Raw genomic sequence first — 19,167 nt, forward strand, 5'->3', positions numbered from 1 at the left:
CACTGTGGTCAACACTGGTGCCTCAGTCTCCTCCTGTGTCAGACCATGTGCTGCCTACTGATCAGGGGGAATGGGAGATGTGAAAGGGATTCTGGAAAGGGAAGAGCTGGAAACAAATGTTCCTCCTCCTCCCCGTCCTTCAGTTTCTTGCTTGCCAGGCTTCTGAAATTCTCAGAGCCAGAAAGTGAACTGGCTAGTCCCGGTGTCAGAGCTTATGGGTTTTTAAACTTCAGGTCCATCAGATTTTGACTGTTCTGTTTATTTTCTTTCTGTATTCAAAACCAATTCCCTTAGGTGTTCCATCTGTCCAGGCATCTATTTGAATGCCTTGTTGCTGAGGTTAAAGTCCTGGGGTTGATGCCCAAGCAGCTTTCTTGGTTTTGCTTTGTTTCAGGGCTCTGCCTCTGGGTAAACCAGTGTGCAAATGCCTGACATGGGTCCCTGGGTACTGAGTGGCTGAGCACAGGATCCTGGACAGACTGGCTTGTACATGCCTCTCTACTGGTAGCTCAGGAGTGAGAGCTTTGTATGAGAAGGGAACAGCACATTGCTTGTCCTGTACTTGGTTATCTGTTCCAGAAGAGGGGAGCCTTGCTGAGGCTAAGGGAGATGGGAGGATAGGTCACTCATTTGGCAAGATCCCCGGTGACCAGTGGCACCCATGTCTGAGGGAATCCTGCTCCTTGCAGGGTGGAGAATGGCTTTTATAATGCATGTGGAGACGCTGCAGTGTGGAAATGCCCATGTGACTGCAATCTTGCAAAGTCACAGTTACTGATTCTGCACATGATCTGCCAAGGGCCCTCTCTGCTCCCATCCTGACTGGAAAAACAGATCATCTGAGTTCTCCCTTGTTCTCCTAGAGTAAGTTCTCAGCCCCCACATCAGGCCAGTGCCTGAGTGGCCCCTCACAGTACGATACAGAGGTACATGAACATCACAATGTGTCTCCACCACCACCACCTCCACCATCTCCATCACCTCCACTATCACCACCACCATTGTCTCATCTTCACCTCCATCACGACCACCTCCACAACCACCACCTCTCCCACCCCCACCTCAACCACCTCTACCACCTCTGCCTCCACCACCTCCGTACCTCCACTACCACCATTGTCATTGTCATCATCATCATCATCATCATCATCATCATCACCATTGCAAGAGACCCGAACTGAGAACTTACTATGTGCTGGGCACTGCACTAAGCATTTTGCATTCACTATGTTATATCATCTTTGTAGCCCTGTCTCTGTTTTAGTGATAAGCAAGCGGAGGCTCAGAGATGTTGATCATTTGACCAAAGTTACACAGCTAGTAAGTGACACAGGAATTGAACCCACATACGGCCAATTGCAGAGTCCTCCCCCTTAAACACGATACTCTTCTGCCTCCCACACAATGTCATGTGATGTCTTAGTACATTTAAGGCCTCTTTGTAACCTAGTTGATTATTAGAACATAGCATGAGTCACTGTGGTCTAACAAATGTAACGCCTGGGTACAACTGTGGCTGGTCCCCCTTTGATTGCACCTGGAAACCAAGTTCAGAATCCGACTTTGATGTACTCTAAGCAGTCATAAAACTGCTAGGACATGAAACTGCTCTTCACATCTAATCTCTCTCACTACTGGTTCCCTAAAGCAAAACTGGACCAGTAGTCAGGTGTCACCACTTGTCTGTCACTTTGTCGTACTGTGGCAGCTTGCGTGTTGCTATAGTGCAGGAAGCTACACCACTGGTACTCAAATACCAGCAGGGTCACCCATAGTGGAAGTGTTTCAGCAGAGCTTCCAGACTAAGACAGACTAGGAAGGGAGGCCTGGTGATCTATTTCTGAAAATTAGTCAGACAGACACACAGACAGACACACACACAGACATATATGTGGTTGTTAGTTGCCACTGAGTTAGCCCCAGCTCATGGAAAGCCCATGCACATCAGAACGAAACACTGCCTAGTCCTAAGCTATCTTCACAATCATTAGTATGTTCAAGTCCATTGTTGCAGCCTCTGTATATTTCAAGTGCCTTCCAGCCTTCCAAACCTTATGGATCACAATGGAACATTGTCTGATATAGTGCTGGAAGATAAGCCTCTTAGGTTGGAAGGCACTCAAAATTAACAGTGGCGGTAACAATGAACTTAAGCATACCAATGACTGTGAAGATGGCGCAGGACCGAGCAGTGTTTTGTTCTGTTGTACATGGGGTCGCTGTGAATCAGAACCAACTTGATGGCAACTATCACCAACGCCAACAGTCAAAGATGAGGCAGAGTGCATCCCGATCCTGTTCTCTCAGACTTTTTATAAAAGGCTCTCAACCTTTTGTTGGTCTGAGTAGGGTGGAAGGTGCTGTGTTGGAAGAGCATCCTATTGAAAAGTAGCTCAGCCTGGAATTGAGCAATCTGACTGACAACCCCAGGAAGCCCAGGAGCTTATGGGCTGTCAGACTGTCTCCAGGAGAGCCAAACAAGCTGTCAGGCGAGTGGGAGAGAAGCCAGCCAAAGCAAACAAAGCACTTGGCACTGGGGAGTGTGAAGCAGCCAATATGTGGACTGTCACCAACTGTTGCGGTGTTGAGACTCAGTCCATAGCTATTGAATCAACTTACTTGTTCACTGGTCTAGTTCATTAATCCACGAAACATTTGTTGAGCTAGGTCAGGAGTTAGGGGCTGGGAATAAAATAGCAGCTAGAAGTTATTGAGCACTTACTATGTGCCTGTGCTCTTGACATGGATGATCTCATTTGAACCTGGCCATGACCCTGTGAAGGAGGAGTACCATCATCCCCATTATTCAGATGGGGAAATTAAGGTTGAGAGAGGGGACAGTAGCTGGCCTGGTGCTAGGATATGAATCCAAGTCTGTCTGACTCCAAAGCCTGAAGTGTTGCTGCTGTATGAGGAAGACCCACTCATGGTCCCCTTCTCACCTCAAGGAGCTCTGAACCCAAATTACCATAAATTACCAGACAGAGTGTGTGTGCGTGTGTGTGTATGTGTGTGTGTGTGTCACCTGGGGATATTTCTCTGTACAAGATGGAGGAGCAGCCCCTAGAACCCACCTTAGGCAAAAACACTGATTTGAGATGACCACACTTCTCTATGCTAAGTTAGACTCCATTGAGGACTGGCTTGGACCTCTGTACTGTCCCCTCATAGCACTTGTCACAACTGCAGTTCATTTGTGTGATTAATTGCCAAGTGGCTGTCTCCCCCACAAGACAGGAAGTTCCTTGAGAGCAGGGTCTTATATCATTCACCAGGGGCTTCCCACGGCTGAGCACAATGTCCAGCACATAAAAAGCGCCAAATAATAAATAGGCAAGGGCTAGGGCAAGAATCCACCACTCATCTGTCAGTTTGTTGTACTGTGGTGGCTTGCATGTTGCTGTGATGCTGGAAGCTATGCCACCAGCATTTCAAATACCAGCAGTGTCATCTGTGGTGGACAGGTTTCAGCAGAGCTTCCAGACTGAGACAAACTAGGAAGAAGGTCCTGGTGATCTACTTCTAAAAAAAAAATTGGCAAGTGAAAACCTTATGAATAGCAGCAGAACATTGTCTGATATAGTGCTGGAAGATGAGCCTGTCAGGTTGGAAGGCACTCAAAAGACGACTGAGGAAGAGCTGCCTCCTCAACGTAGAATTGACCTTAATGAGGTGGGATCTTCATTTGTTGGTGTGGCACGACTCAAAATGAGAAGAAACAGCTGCAAACATCCATTAATAATTGGAATGTGGAGTGTACAAAGTATGAATCTGAGAAAATTGAAAGTTGTCAAAAATGATATGGAATGCATAAAGATCGATATCCTAGGCATTCGTGAACTGAAATGGACTGGTGTTGGCCTTTTTTTTTTTTTTTTTTATTGTACTTTAGATGAAGGTTTAAAGAACAAATAGTTTCTCATTAAACAGTTAATACACATATTGTTTTATGACAATGGTTAACACCCCACGACATGTCAACACTGTCCCTTCTCAACCTTGGGTTCCCTATTACCAGCTTTCCTGTCCCCTCCTGCCTTCTAGTCCTTGTTCCTGGACTGTTGTGCCCCATTAGTCCCCTTTTGTTTTATGGGGCTGTCTAATCTTTGGCTGAATGGAGAACCCCTCGGGACTGACTTCATTACTGAGCTAAAATGATGTCCAGGGGCCATACTCTCAGGGTTTCTCCAGTCTCTGTCAGGCCAGTAAGTCTGGTCTTTTTTGTGAGTTAGAATTTTGTTCTACATTTTTTCTCCAGCTCTGTCCAGGACCCTCTGTTGTGATCCCGGTCAGAGCAGTCAGTGGTGGTAGCCGGCCACCATCTAGGTATTGGCCATTTTGAATTGGACAATCAAAGGGCAGCTTGAGAAGACAAAGTAAAGAATTATAATGAAATGTGCAAAGAACTGGAGTTAGAAAACCAAAAGGGAAGAACACACTCAGCATTTCTCAAGCTGAAAGAACTGAAGAAAATATTCAAGCCTCAAATTGCAATATTAAAGAATTCTGTGGTGGCATAGTGGTTAAGAACTACGGCTGCTAACCAAATGGTTGGCAGTTCGAATCCACCAGCCGCTCCTTAGAAATCCTATGGGGCAGTTCTACTCTGTCCTGTAAGGTCACTATGAGTAGGAATCAACTCAATGGCAATGGGTTTTTTTTTTTTTTTTAGTTTATGGGCAAAATATTGAACGATGCAGAAAGCATCAAAAGAAGATGAAAGGAATACACAGAGTCACTGCACCAAAAAGAACTGGTTGACGTTCAACCATTTCAGGAGGTGCATATGATCAAGAACTGATGGTATTGAAGGAAAAAGTCCAAGCTGTCCTGAAGGCTTTGGTGAAAAACAAGGCTCCAAGAATTGACGGAATACCAATTGAGATGTTTCAACAAACCGATGCAAGCACTCACTCATCTATGCCAAGAAATTTGGAAGACACCTACCTGGCCAACCAACTGGAAGAGATCCGTATTTGTGCCCATTCTAAAGAAAGGTGATCTAACAGAATGCAGAAATTATTGAACAATATCATTAATATCACACACAAGTAAAATTTTGCTGAAGATCATTCAAAAATGGTTACGGCAGTACATCGACAGGGAACTACCAGAAATTCAGGCCAGATTCAGAAGAGGACGTGGAATGAGGGATATTATTGCTGATGTTAGATGGATCTTGCCTGAATGCAGAGAATACCAGAAAGATGATTACCTGTGTTTTATTGACTATGCAAAGGCATTCGACTGTGTGGATTATAACAAATTATTAATAACATTGTGAAGAATGGGAATTCCAGAACACTTAGTTGTGCTCATGAGGAACCTGTACATAGACCAAGAGGCAGTTGTTTGAACAGAACAAGCAGATACGGCATGGTTTAAAATTAGGAAAAGTGTGTGTCAGGGTTGTATCCTTTCACCATACTTACTCAATCTGTATTCTGAGCAAATAATCTGATAAACTGGACTATATGAAGAAGATTGTGGCATCAGGACTGGAGGAAGACTCACTGACAGCCCGCGATATGCAGATGACACAATCTTACTTGCTGAAAGTGAAGAGGACTTGAAGCAGTTACTGATGAAGATCAAAGACCACAGCCTTCAGTATGGATTACGTCTCAACATAAAGAAAACAAAAATCCTCACAACTGGACCAATCAGCAACATCATGACAAATGGAGAAAAGATTAAAGTTGTCCAGGATTTCATTTTACTTGGATCCACAATCAACATCCATGGAAGCAGCAGTCAAGAAAACAAACGACCCATTGCATTGGGCAAATCTGCTGCAAAAGACCTCTGTAAAGTGTTAAAAAGCAAAGATGTCACTTTGAGGACTACTGTGTGCCTGACCCAAGCCATGGTGTTTTCAATTGTCTCATAAGCAAGTGAAAGCTAGACAATGAATAAGGAAGACCAAAGAAGAATGACACCTTTGAATTGTGGTGTTGGTGAAGAGTATTGAATATACCATGGACTGCCAGAAGAAAGAACAAATCTGTCTTGGAAGAGTACAGCTAAAATGTACTTGCTTAGAATCAAGGCTGGCGAGACTTCATCTCTCATACTTTGGACATGTTATCAGGAGGGACCAGTCCCTGGAGAAGGACATCATACTTGGTAAAGTGGAGAGTCAACGAAAAAGAGGAAGACACTCCACAAGGTGGATGGACACAGTGGCTGCAACAACGAGCTCAAACATAGCAATGACTGTGAGGATGGCGCAGGACTGGGCAGTGTTTTGTTCTGTTGTACACAGTGTCTCTATGAGTCAGAACCGACTTGAAAGCATCTAACAACAGGGCAAGAATGGCCTTTCCCTTTCCTTGTCCTCCTCACCACCCATTTTCTATCTCCTTCTTTTCTGTCTTGCCTGAATAGGTTTATGCCCAGCATTTACCCTCATGGTAGCCTAGGGAGCTAGGATTGCGAGATTTAGCAAATAAGAATGCAGGACACCCTGTTAAACTTGACTTTTATATAAACAGTAAATAATTTGTGTTCCAATATTTGTACACTTATTATACATTTATACTAAAAATTATTATATATAAAACATATATTTTATAGAACATATAAAATTATATATAAATTATTCATTGTTATATAAAACATATTTTATATAAAATTATATGTAAAAATATTCATTGTTATCTGACAACCCTACATTGGAGCTAGCTAAAAAGGTGTCTGACCCTATTGATGAGGCTGAATCTGATGGGGAGAATGCTGAGTTGCTCATCCCCCCTTCCCCCATTCTCTGCTCCAGGGTAGCCAGCCTGGTTAACAGCATGTATTGTTGAGCATTTGATGGGTGCCTGGCACCAAACCAGCATGAAGCAAAGTGAAAGACTCAAATTTCTGGCCACAAGGAGTTGAGAGAGACCGAGCAAGATCGGCTGGAGAGTTGGGCTGCCCGATGGAGAAGGGAACTGACAAAGATGGCTGACCCCACTTTGGGCCAGGCCTTTTATATACAGAATCTCAAAATGAGCACACTCCCCTTGCTCTGTAATAACTACCCAGTGTAGAGAGATTCATAGCCCATCTCATTAAATCCTCACAATAACCTGCCAGATGGGAGGGGCCGTCTCTGTTTCACAGAAGGAGTAGTGAATACAGAAAGAAGAGGCTTCCCAAGATCTTTTGCACAGATGGGAAGTGGCAGAGCCAGGATTGGAACCCGGAGGTGCTGACTGAAACAGAGACTCTCCCAAAGCACTGCACAGTTACGTCACTTACCTCTGCTTCCCCGCCCTGCCAAGGACAGAAGCCAAGTAGGATGGGGAAGGAGTTGGAAATCCCATGTACCAATGCCAGTGAACTCTTATTGAGCTTGAGGGTTATTCATCCTTCCATCCATCCATCCATCCTTCCACTCATTCATCTATCCACCCTTCCATCCATCCATTCATCACACTATGTTTGGTGCTATAAATGCCATCTATCCATCCATCCATCCATCCACCCACCCATCCACCTACCCACTCTCCCGCCCTTCCACCCTCCCACAGATCCACTCATCCACCCATCCATCCACCCTCCCACCTACCCACCCACCCGTTCACCCATCCACTCATCTATCCACCCACCCACTCGCCCATCCATCCATCCATCATTTGACCATCCCACTTTGTTAGGTCCATCACCACTATGCCATGGTGACAGAATAACCCCCACGGACCTCTCCAGCTCACCTGGTGGGTCTTACACACTGTCTTAACTCCCTACGGGCTCGGCACCAAGCTTTCTCAGCTCAGCTTCACAAATGACAGCTTGGCCAGGACCTAAAGTTAATCAGCAACTAGACACTCTTCCAGTCGTGGTCCTTATGCTGTCTTTATTCCATTCAGCCAGGAGTGAACAATGTGCTGGACTACGGCCTGAACCGAGTGACCAATCCAGATGAAGTTAAGGTAAACCAGGTACGTCTCTGCACTCAGAGGTGCTTGGTGGAAGCTGTGTACTTTGGGCAGACCCCAAGTCAGGTTCTGAGGCTGGAAATGTGTCCATACATCTCTTCGTGTCTGTTGGGGCACCTGTATCTCCCCTTTGAGACTGACAAAGAGAGGAGGGCTCTGGGCTCTGCGATACCAGGGTCCGGGGAAGGGAGAGGCCATGGAAGAGTCTTGGGTACAGAGAGGCTATAATTGGAGGGAGGCAGAGAATGTAGATGCGGGTCTGAGCAAATGAGACCTAATCATTGGTTTTCAAACTTTTCTGAGTCACTTTCCCCTTTGAAAATCTGATGACTTCGGGATTCCACCCAAAGATGTACAGACATTTTGCTCACAATGTCAGCCAGGCCCCCTGACTTCCAGAAGACTATAGGGCCCATGTTTCAAACCCCTGGCCCACCACCTTTGGACTGAAACCTTGATCCTATGACATGTCATACTTTGGGATCCCAGCGAGTTAATTCCTCACTTGTCTTTGCAAAAATTCTCCTGAACTTTTTGTTTTTGTTTCCCCAAGTCAACCACCTTTCTTGACGGGTGGTCAATTTCCTACCCTTTTTTTCTTTTTTAATTTAAAGAAATGCAGTTCACAAGCTGTTGAAACAGTGAGCATCCAGTCAGGGTTTCCAGTCTTCGCACAACTGACATTCTGGGCTGGATATTCCTTGTAGGGGGAAGGGGCTGTTCTGTGCACTGTAGAATGTTTAGCAGCATCTCTGGCCTCTATCTACTAGATGCCGATAGCTCTGTGCCTTCCTCTCGCTACCTCCCTGAGTTCTGACAATCAACAACGTCTTCAGACATTGCCAATGTCCCCTGAGAGGCAAAATTACCCTGGTTGAGAACCACGGGTACAAGTAACCAACCAACCAGTTGCCGTCGCGTCGACTCCGAGCGATGGCGACTCCATGCTTGTCGCAGTATAACTGTCCTCCATAGGGTTTTCAACGGCTGGTTTTTCAGAAATAGATTGCCCAGCCTTTCTTTTGAGGTGCCTCTGGGTGGACTTGAACCGCCAACCTTTTGGTTAGCAGCCATAAACATTATAAACCAGCCTAAAATCCATGAGATGGTTTGATCTGGGGCAGCCAGGGGTCAGTAACCTTGTCGGCCTTGTGTGTCGTCTCTAAGGCCTGGCAGTTCCTTAAGGCCTGAGTGGGGGCTAAGAGGGATGAGTAGGAAGGCAGGAAGAAGGAAGTCGAAAGGGGAAGAGAAACGGGCAGGACAAAGGTGCCAGGCAGCTCTGTGGCAGGGTACTTCTGCCACCTGGGATCTGGAACTCAGGAGGCTGTGGGGGAAACCCCACCTGTGTGTGACAGAGGCCCCGGTTTAGGGAGAGAGGCCCTGAGGAGAGGGACTTCGAGCCTCCAGAGGGTGTCACCCATAGGCATCATTAGGCCCCCTTACAGCTCAGAGTGACCGTGTTCCAATACACGCCCAGCTCTCAGCCCACGGCAGCCTTTTCCACTTTCCCCTTGTCAGATAATAATTGCTGGGGCCTTGTAGGCTTGGTTGCCATGGAAACAGAATCATCAAGTAAAATACTGAACCCAGGTGGAAGATTTGCTTTTTTATGGGTAACTGGCAGCTCTGGAAACCTCTCTGAGGTGGAGGAGGGGGAGGGAGGAGGCAGAAAGCCTCTCACCCACCCTGACCTGACCTGAGAGAGGTTTGATGAAGGGCGTGTCATCTGAGAACCAAGCGCTTCTCTTGGGAGGCCAGCCAGGATTTGCTTGTGAGATTGTATGTGAGTGTGTGAGTGTATGAGAGTGTACGATTGTGTGTGAGTGTGTGTTGGGGTGTGTGTGAGTATATGAGAGCGTGTGTGACAGTAAGCGTGAGAGAATGTGTGAGCATATGAATGTGTGAGTGGTTGAGAGTATGTGGTATGAGTGTGTGTGTGGTGTGTGTGAATGTGTATGTGTGTGTGTGTTTGAGTGTGTTTGAGTGTGAGATGTGTGTGAGTGTGTGTCTGAGCAGGTGAATGTGTGTATGTATGAGAGTGTGTGGGTGAGTGTATGTGAGTGAGTGTGGGGTGTGGGTGAGTGTGTGTGTGAACGGGTGAATGTATGTATGAGAGTGTGTGGGTGAGTGTGTGTGAGGGTTTGAGTGTGTGGGGGTGTGTGAGTGTGTGTGTGAGCTTGTTTGGGGTGTGTGTGTATGGTGGGGGTGGAGGTGAGGGGTGCTCCTTTACCTTCAGCTCTGAGGAGGTCAGTTGGGGAACAGAGCTGCTCCATCCCGGGAGTGAGCGTAAAGCGACCCAGGGAGACAGCCCTCCTCCCTGAGGAAGTTCCTTCCTGCCCACTGGCGGTCAGGCTGAGGGGAGCGTGCCTCTGGCTTTCAGAACAGAAGCAGTTTCTTGCCGGATGCGGGCACCAATCTCAGCGCGGGGTCAGAGTACACAGACCCCCCTGTGTGCTGCCTGAGCGATGCCTCACCCCGTGATGTTTGACGGCGTCTGTGCTTTTGGTTTTGTTTGCTCGTTGTCTTCACTTATACTCTCTCTCTCTCTCCCTTCCACCAGCTCTCTTTCTCCTGTCTGGGTACTCTGGCTGCTGTGGAGGCTTAAGAAGAATAAAGAGCCGTAATTCTCATTCAAGCGGGGCCCTTCCTGTGCCCTCCCCTAGGCCAGCCCCAGCTTGTCTGTCCGCTCTGCTGTTCAGGGAAACGGAGACTGGTGCTGTGCTTCATCTGTCTGCAACATTTCCCGCCATTTGGCTGAGTGTCAGCGCTCTGGTGTCCTGTTTTTCCACGCTTCTCTGCCCTGAGAGGAGAGGGTCGTGGAAACGCAGTCCCCGTGAGGTCTTAGGAGTGCAGAGGTTTCAGATTTCTGTTTCAGTGCAGAGAAAAGAACTCCCGGTACAAGAGCTGGTTTGGAGAAAGAGGTCATTTCTGAGAATTAGTAAAATCTTAAAAAAACCAAAAAAACCTGTTTTGCTTAAATGGAAGCAAATAGCCCAAAAGAAATAAACACCACTGAAGTATAAGAGGAGTCCCTGGGTGGTGCAAACAGTTAAGCCCTCGGCTGTTAATCAAAGGTTTGGAGTTTCAATCCACCCAGAGGTGCCTTGGAAGAAAGACCTGGTGATCGAATTCCAAAAAATCAGCCATTGAAAACCCTATAGAGCACAGTTCTACTCTGACACATATGGGGTCACCATGAGTTGGAGTTGACTCCATGGCAACTGGCTTCAAGTGTAAGAAAGAAGGCCGTTAGGCGGCCCGCTTCCTCAGGCTGATGGCGCTGGTCCACGTGGCTGCTCAGCCCTGGGAGGAATGGCCGTGGCTAGGGCCACACCCCAGAACATGGCTTCTCTCCTTTGGGCACCTTGAGGCTTACGGGGTGCCAAGCATGCACAGCCTTCCACCTTCCCTTTATTCCAGAGAGAAGTTGACCCTGCAGAGGACAGGCTGAGCGGAGGGTAGGCACTGCCTGGGTGTGGGCAGTGGCGTGGGCAGCGGTGGTCAGGAAGTGATGAAGGCAGGGGCTGCTCAGGACAGGGGTATTGTTGTCTCTTAATGAAACGGGGCCCTGCAGTGTTCTGCAAAGAACTTTAGCATCCAGGTGAGTCCCAGTTCTGGCACTCATTGGCTGTGTGATGCTGGGCAAGCTCTGGAGCCATTCAAAGTTGCAGTTTCTCACCTGTAAAATGGAAATAATAATAATCCCTTCCTCAGAGGACTAAACGAGGTCACTTATGGGAAGTGTCCAGAATGGCATGGGACATGTAGACTCTACACAAATAGCAGTATTGTTATTATAACCGTCCCCATCTCCTGAGGGAACGATAATTAACCTGTAGACCCCATTTTGGGGGCTGTACCTAGACAGTTTTCTTTCCTTGTATCTTCTCATAAGGAGCCCTGGTGGCACAATGGTTAAGCGCTTGGCTGCTAACTGAAAGATATGTGGTTCACACCCACCAGCTGCTCCGCAGGAGAAAAGACCTGGTGATCTGCTGCCGTAAAGTTTACAGCCTTGGAAACCCTATGGGGTAATTCTGCTCAGTAGGGTCGCTATGAGTTGGAATCAACTCAATGGCACACAATAACAACATACTTCTCATATTCCTACCTTGGTTGGAGACCAGGGAAGGAAGATACAGACCAAACTCAACCTCTCTGCTAGTCCAGTAAAGAGCTGCTGGGAACAGCACAGTTTACACTAGCGTGCACACTGGTCTGTGGGTAAAAGTCAGCAATGTTGCTCCACAGTATTAAATACCATGCTCTGCAGAGCACTCAGCCTGGAGCTCTCAGTGAGCAAAACCAAACCAACCCATTGCCATTGGGGTGACTCCGACCTATGGCGACCCCATGTGTGTCAGAATGAAACTGTGCTCCGTAGAGTTTCGACGGCTGATTTTTTCAAAGTAGATTGCCAGCCCTTTGTTCTGAGGCACCTCTGGGTGGACTTGAACCTCCAGCCTTTAGCAGCTGAGAGTGTTAACCTTTTGCACCCCTCCAGGGACCTCTCAATGAGCAAAAGCTCCCCCGCCCATAGACTCCCACCAGTAGGGGGCAAGCTGTTTCCTTCTTGTGGCTCCTGTGTGACCGGAGCCGGCTGGGGGCAGGGACGACTCTAATGTCCGACGTTTGCTGAAAGCTTGCTGTGTGCCAGGCACAGAGCTGAGTGCTTCACACCCAGCAACAGCTCAGCTAAGCCCCACAACAACCTGATGAAGCCAAGAGCGTTGTTTTATGGTTGAGGAAACAGGCCAGGAGAGGAGGCACACAGGGCGGAAGCATAAAGCCGGGCCTGGAACCTCAGCTGCTGGGTGCGCAAGCCCACTCTGTGTCCTGACTGATGTTTGCTAACGTCCGTTGCGTGACTTTTAGAAGCTTTGCTGGATTTCATTAAGTCATCACAGCCGCTTCGTAAGCCAGGTGATATCATTTCCATTTTTCACATAACAAAACCAAAACAGATTTAGCAGTTGTCCAAGGTGGCCCACCAGGAAACAAACCTGGGACTTTCCAGATCTATAGCTCATGCTCTTCCGTGATACACCATGACCCCTCTCCTCCCCACCCACCAAGCCCCTAGGTCGTCCATCCAGGGCCAGCTTTCACAGCATGTGACCTGAGCCATCCTCAGGCCCCTACGCTCGAAGAGTTCCATGCCTGGTTTAATGCTCTGCTCTCACCACCTTAAAATTCTTAATACTTTTTTGAACAAGGAGCCTTGCATTTTCATTTTGCAATGCTATTGTTGTTCTTAGGTGCCCTTGAGTCGATTCTAACTCATAGTGACCCCGTGTGACAGAGTAGAACTGCCCCATAGGGTTTTCTAGGCTGTAATCTTTACGGAAGCAGGTAGCCAGGTCTTTTTCTTGTGGAGCTGCTCCATGGGTTCGAACTGCCAACTGTTTGGTTAGAAGCCTAGTGCTTAACCATTGTGCCATCAGGACGCCTTCATTTTGCACTGGGTCCTGCAAATTACGTAGCCCTCCTAGTCTGGAAGAAGTACCCGGTAGGCCAGGTACTTCCTTCAGGTGATCATAATCTCAGGGCTCTTGTCCCCGTGGACAGGTACCTCTCACCTGTCTGCTTTGTATTAACCACTTGAGTTTCTGGATTTCCTGGTTTCTGACTTTTGACCCTCTCTCTGCCCTCAGTGCCTGGGCGGCTGACTCCTCTAGGTTCTCCCACCTGGGCTTCATTCTGATGCTTGGCCCCATCTTCCACCTCTGTTGATTCGTGCAGATTCCTGCCTGGCACCTGGCCGCAGAGTCCTTGCTTTATCCCTTCCCTGGGCTCCTGCCCTCCTGTCTGTCTGTCTGGCAGTGGCCCCAGGGCCCCTCAGGGCCATGACCCCCGCAATCATCCCTGATCTTTCCTGCCCTGTCTCAACGTCTGCCTGCAGCTAGCCTCCATCCGAGTTTTGGGGCCAGCAGGATGGCCACAGAGCTGTGTAAACAAGCTCTAGACGTGTCCCTATTTGAGCAACTCCACGACGACAGAAAATAATAAGCTGTGAGAATTCCAAGAATTCGGAGCATCCAAGAGTCCTTAAGCAGAGTCTTCCTGCTGTAGCAAAGTGTGTCACTCTGAGGAAGAATAAAGAAATGGGCTTCACCCTAGGAGGGCCAAGTGTGGAGAAAGGAGGCAACTTACATATGAATTCCAGGACGAAACTGTTTATTTGAAGTGGTTTTCTCTGAATGGCTTAGAAGGGTGTGTGTGTGTTTATACATGTATATATTGTTTATATATGTGTACAGTATACATCTATGTACATAGATGTATACATATATATGTGTTTTTTAATAATTTTACTTTAAAATAATGTTTGTTGTGGCCTTTGTAATAATAATATTAGTAGTAGGTTTGCTGGATTTAGCAAATAAAAATACAGGATGCCCAATTAAATTTGAATTTTAGATAAATAATGAAGAATTGTTTAGTGTAAGTATGTCTCAAACATTGCATGTGTATCCTGTATTTTGTCTGGAAATTAGGGTCAAAATCATACCATGCACGTTCTCGGCAGCAGTACATTAACCCTAATTAATAGCAACTGTATATTGAATCTCTGCTATATTCCAGACACCTTACGTCTATTATTTCATTTAATCCCCTTTTCTATCCTTTTATAAGTGTGGAAACAGGCCTCGAGATGCTAAATAACTTGTTCAGGGTCATATAGCCAATAAGTGATGGAACCAGGATTTTGACCTTGGTCTGATCTCGAAGCCTACGCTTTCCTAAACCACTCTTCCCCTCAGGGATCAAATCGTCTCTCTGTCTTTTAGAAAAGTCCAGAATCTTCTCCCCATACTGACCCAATACACAAATACCGCTAGAAAGAGAGACATACCCTGTATGTCAGTCTAGAGGAAGCTGGTCCCGGGGACAGCTGTTTTAAAAACTAGTAATAAGAACTAAAATTCACATGGACGATCCAAGGTAGGGGTGGGGAAGATGCAGGCACAACTGAATCCTGCTGTTGGAATGAGTTCATTACGGTCTGATTCCCAGAAGGTCACTACTCATTCTGGGCATCAGAAAATAAACAGCAAAGCACACCAGATGCAAGGCCTTAAAAAGGTAATAAAATCAAATGAAGTAAAAAAAAGAAGTGAAACAAAAACAAAACCCTGAAGATGGGGATAATGGCCCCAGAAGCAAACATACTAGGCCAAACAAAGGGAAGTCAAGAGAGGTAGAAATGTGATGGTGACTTGTGAGTACAGCGCCCCCTGGAGCCCAGCGAGCACCAGGACAGACTGAGAAGTCCCACTCACTTCAACTGTGTTTGTCCAATCAGGAGCCCCACACATGCAAGCCACAGGGCAGGGACCCACAGGAAGTTTGTTCTTGGGTCCTGGACACTTTGAAAGAGGGCGTTGATGATGTTGGCTGTTGACCACGTCCCGGGTATGATTGCCATCTTTACTGCCGTGAGTGTTAATTAGAGGGTGTCCCATGTTTGCACTGCATCTTGTGATGGGGGCGCTCCCCCTCCATTTGTTTGAACTTTAAATGATCAGACAGAGCCGTTCTGTCCTGCAGCATTCTCAGCTTCGGGCCAAGGAAGGAAGTGGTAAAAACACTAGGCTAGGCTGGAGACAGTGAATAGGTTCAATTATTTATGTTTCTCGTGGATCGATCCTCAGCTTTGCAAAGAAAGAGACAGGGTCATTTCGTTCAAGTGCAAGGGCACTGGAATGAAGCAGAGCTGAGTTTGAATCCTGATTTTAGCCAATTCCTGACCAGGAGACGTTGGGAAAGTTCCCATAACCTATCAGAGCCTCCGTTTCCTCAGCAGGAAATCACAATAATAAGACCTTCCTCCTTTAAGTCTTATAAAGGTTGAAACAAGGTGCCCTGGTGGTGCAGTGGTAAAAGCGATCGACTGCTAACGGAAAGGGCAGTGGTTTGAAACCACCAGCAGCTCCTCGGGAGAAAGATGTGGCAGTCTGCTTCGTAGAGATTTACAGCCTTGGAAAACCACTGAAAGAGGTGTAAATTGCTTAGTATTATTTGCTGTCCAGTCGTTCTGACTCATGGTGACCCCATGTGTGTGGAGTAGAACTGCTCCATAGGGTTTTCAAGGCTGTGACCTTTCAGAAGCAGTTTGCTAGGCTTTTCTTCTGAGGTAGCTCTGGGTGGATTTGAACCACCAATCTTTTGGTTAGTAGTCCAGCACTTAACCATTTGTGCCATCCAGGGACTCCTACTAGTTGTTGTCGGGTGCCGTCAAGTTAATTTCAACTCATTTGGACCCCATGTGACAGAGTAGAACTGCCCCTATAGGGTTTTCTAGGCTGTAATCTTTAGGGGAGCAGATGGCCTGGTCTTTCTCCCGAGAAGCCCCTGGGTGAGTTCTAGGCAGTTATTATCGTGCAAAAAATCCAGCTTCCCCTTTGAGCAGAGGGCACAGACCAGTAGATGCTGTTCTGAATCATCTACTCCGGCACGACTCTAAGAGAAGGATCTACTTATATTAGATTTGAATGCAAATCCACTCTGGTCCCAGGATCCTTTTCTACCTGACACGTGTCTGCTAAAGCAGTGCCTTATGTTGGGAGAGAACTGGAACAAATAATCAATGTGGTTGCCAAAATATTTGACTCATTTCGGTAGTGTTTTCAGTTTTTTAAATGGAAAAATGCTCTAATAAGCTTAGAAAACATCTCCATTTTTCTAGGCTTCCAAGCACAGTCATTATTTATTGAATATTTATTGAAGTATCTATATCTGCACGAGGTGCTACGCTAGGGAATACAGAAGCCAACAAGATAGACACAGTTTCCCTGCCCTAAAAGATGCCTAGTGGGTGACACATACATTATACAAAGAGTCAAATTATATATTTAACCGTAATAAATATATAATTACAGTCATGATAAGTGCTGCAGAGGAAGTCAGGGTATGTGACAGACCAAAACAGGGAGGCCTATCTGAGCTTTACCTTTCGGAGATAACTCTCCCTACTAACCCCACCCCGGACCCTTCAGAAAAAGATTTCCTGTGAAAAGCAATTACGTAAAAGCAATCCAATGAAGCAAAATGAGCTCGTGTGTGGATCAGAAGGGAGAGGTGAGAACGTGACGTTTCAGATTGGTCTCTCCTTTATTTCTTGTCAATGGACATGGGCCAATGCTTATTTTCCTAACGGGCTAAGGGAAGTAGTGAGTGTCCACCTCAAGCTTCTGACTCTATTCCAAGTGAACACTTGGTTGCATTAAGTAGCCTGAATATTCCAACTAACCAGACCAACTAGTTGCCATCAAGTCGATTCCGACTCACAGCGACCCCATGGGTGTCAGAGGAGAACTGTGCTCCATCGAGTTTTCAATAGATGATTTTTCAGAAGTAGATCACCAGGCTTTTCTTCTGAGGTACCTCTGGATAGACTTGACCACCAACCTTTTGGTTAGCAGCCAAGCATGTTAATCATTGTTCCACCTAGGGACTCCTCATGTGGATGTTAGCACTCAGGAATTAAGATACTCAGTTCGGAGTATAAGAGTCAGCACAAAGTAGCCCCTGGACACAACGAAACCTAAGAGAACTGAGACTGGAATCACCACAGTGCCTGACCTCAAAGAGCTGCACAGAGCAGAAAAGTGATGCCAAGAAGTGCGTCCCTCTTGGATTGTAGATCTATGTATTTTAGTAGAAGACAGATCTGCCAGGAGCTTCTAAGAGCCTAAACTTGGTCCCTCTTGGAGCTATCCTTTCTCTGCCATAGCTCCAAGGGTTCAGAGAGAGAGAGCACTCTGCCGCCCATCCCCAGCATAAACTTGACCTTCCACATTGCAGCTCAGCCCCGGGACTCAGCTGGAAGCTGATGCTGGCCTTGAGTTTTTTAATCGTGTACTTCATTTTTGGCAACGTAGCTTTTTCTTTCAACTTGTGGTATTAGTCAAGTTGTTATAAATACCTGAGGAATGAATCTCACCATTCATTCATTCATAGCTCTCCCCTGTGAGAGAAGAAGCAGACACTCAAGCTTCACGCTAGTTTCCCTATCTTCATCTCTCATTCCATTTAAGATAGTTCTATAGGCGCTACGGTCAAGTGGAACCAACCCCAAACTTAGTCTTTAATTCTTCTTGACTTTTAGGAGAGCAGTGTGAAGTTATGGGCTTGAATACAAGTCCGCTCTGGACACAGGATTCTTTTCTACCTGAAATGTGTATCTGCTAAACCCATCGTCATCAGGTCGATGCTGACTCATAGTGACGCTATAGGATAGAGTAGAACTGCCCCATAGGGTTTCCAAGGAGCGGCAGGTGGATTCGAACTGCCGACCTTTTGTTTAGTTGCCAAGCTCTTAACTGTTGTGCCGCCGGGGCTCCGCGTCTGCTAACGCAGTGCCTTATGTTAGCCGAAAATGGGAACAAATAATCAGTGTGGTTTCCCTCACCAAATCTCTGAGTTCATATCATTTTCCATTGGTTTGGCAGAAAAGGGTGGAGGTGGTAGCAGTGAAGGGAAATCTTGCCTTTTAAGTAGGAAAAGACGGACAGTATTCTCATGGGGAAGGATTTTTGTTTTTCAAATGGATATTTGAACTGTAGTGATTCAATGAAAACTGTTTAATGGTTTTTGCTTCTTTGTTTTACAGAAACAAACGATCACAGCTGTGAAAAAAGAGGTAATTAGTCTCCCAAATTCCAGCTAAGTTTGATTGGAAATCTGCTAACAAATTATATAGACTTTGGCTGGATACTCTGCACTCTTGAAGGAAACGGAAGCCTTGTGAAATGTTCAAACAGTTGTTTCCAAACTGATGGACAGCACAGAATGACAAACCACCTTTGTAAGATCTGAACGGGGCTGATGCTGAGACCCAGGGCAGGAAGCACCATCGGGAAGCACCCCGACGAGACACAGATCAGAGGGGGACGTGGGCATGATTGCTGCAGCGTGTCCCATTCCCACTCTGGCCCCTGCTCCTACAACTACAGGGCCTCGAAAAGTCTGTCCAGGGGAGCAAATGACCTGTTTGGGCACATCTTAGGTTTGAGGGCTAAGATAGAACCCTGGGGAGTGTGCATAGTAGAGATGGGATATGTCAGTGGGTATGTGACCTGGGAAGAAAGTGGTGGAGGAGGGGGATGGCTTACTCTTGCAGAAGCTGCAGAACCAGGAAGACCGATAATGTCGCCTGTGGTGGGGCCCACTCTTCTTCCATCAACCACAGGCACGTGAGGGAAAAGTCGAACCTTTGCCCCGATGTCTTGGTTCA

At 46.7% G+C, this 19,167-nt stretch overlaps 1 protein-coding gene across 1 annotated transcript in view; it reads left to right on the forward strand.

The window, feature by feature from the left end:
* Positions 1 to 19,167, forward strand: part of RGS9 (regulator of G protein signaling 9) — a 66,074-nt gene that overhangs the window by 23,462 nt on the left and 23,445 nt on the right. The window contains exons 9-10 of the mRNA XM_004374194.2: positions 7,860 to 7,922; positions 18,544 to 18,573. Of these exons, the coding sequence (XP_004374251.1) occupies positions 7,860 to 7,922; positions 18,544 to 18,573 (93 nt within the window). The remainder of the gene's footprint in view (positions 1 to 7,859; positions 7,923 to 18,543; positions 18,574 to 19,167) is intronic.

This window comes from Trichechus manatus, unplaced genomic scaffold (assembly GCF_000243295.1).
Source record: "Trichechus manatus latirostris isolate Lorelei unplaced genomic scaffold, TriManLat1.0 scaffold00028, whole genome shotgun sequence".
Taxonomy (NCBI): domain Eukaryota; kingdom Metazoa; phylum Chordata; class Mammalia; order Sirenia; family Trichechidae; genus Trichechus; species Trichechus manatus.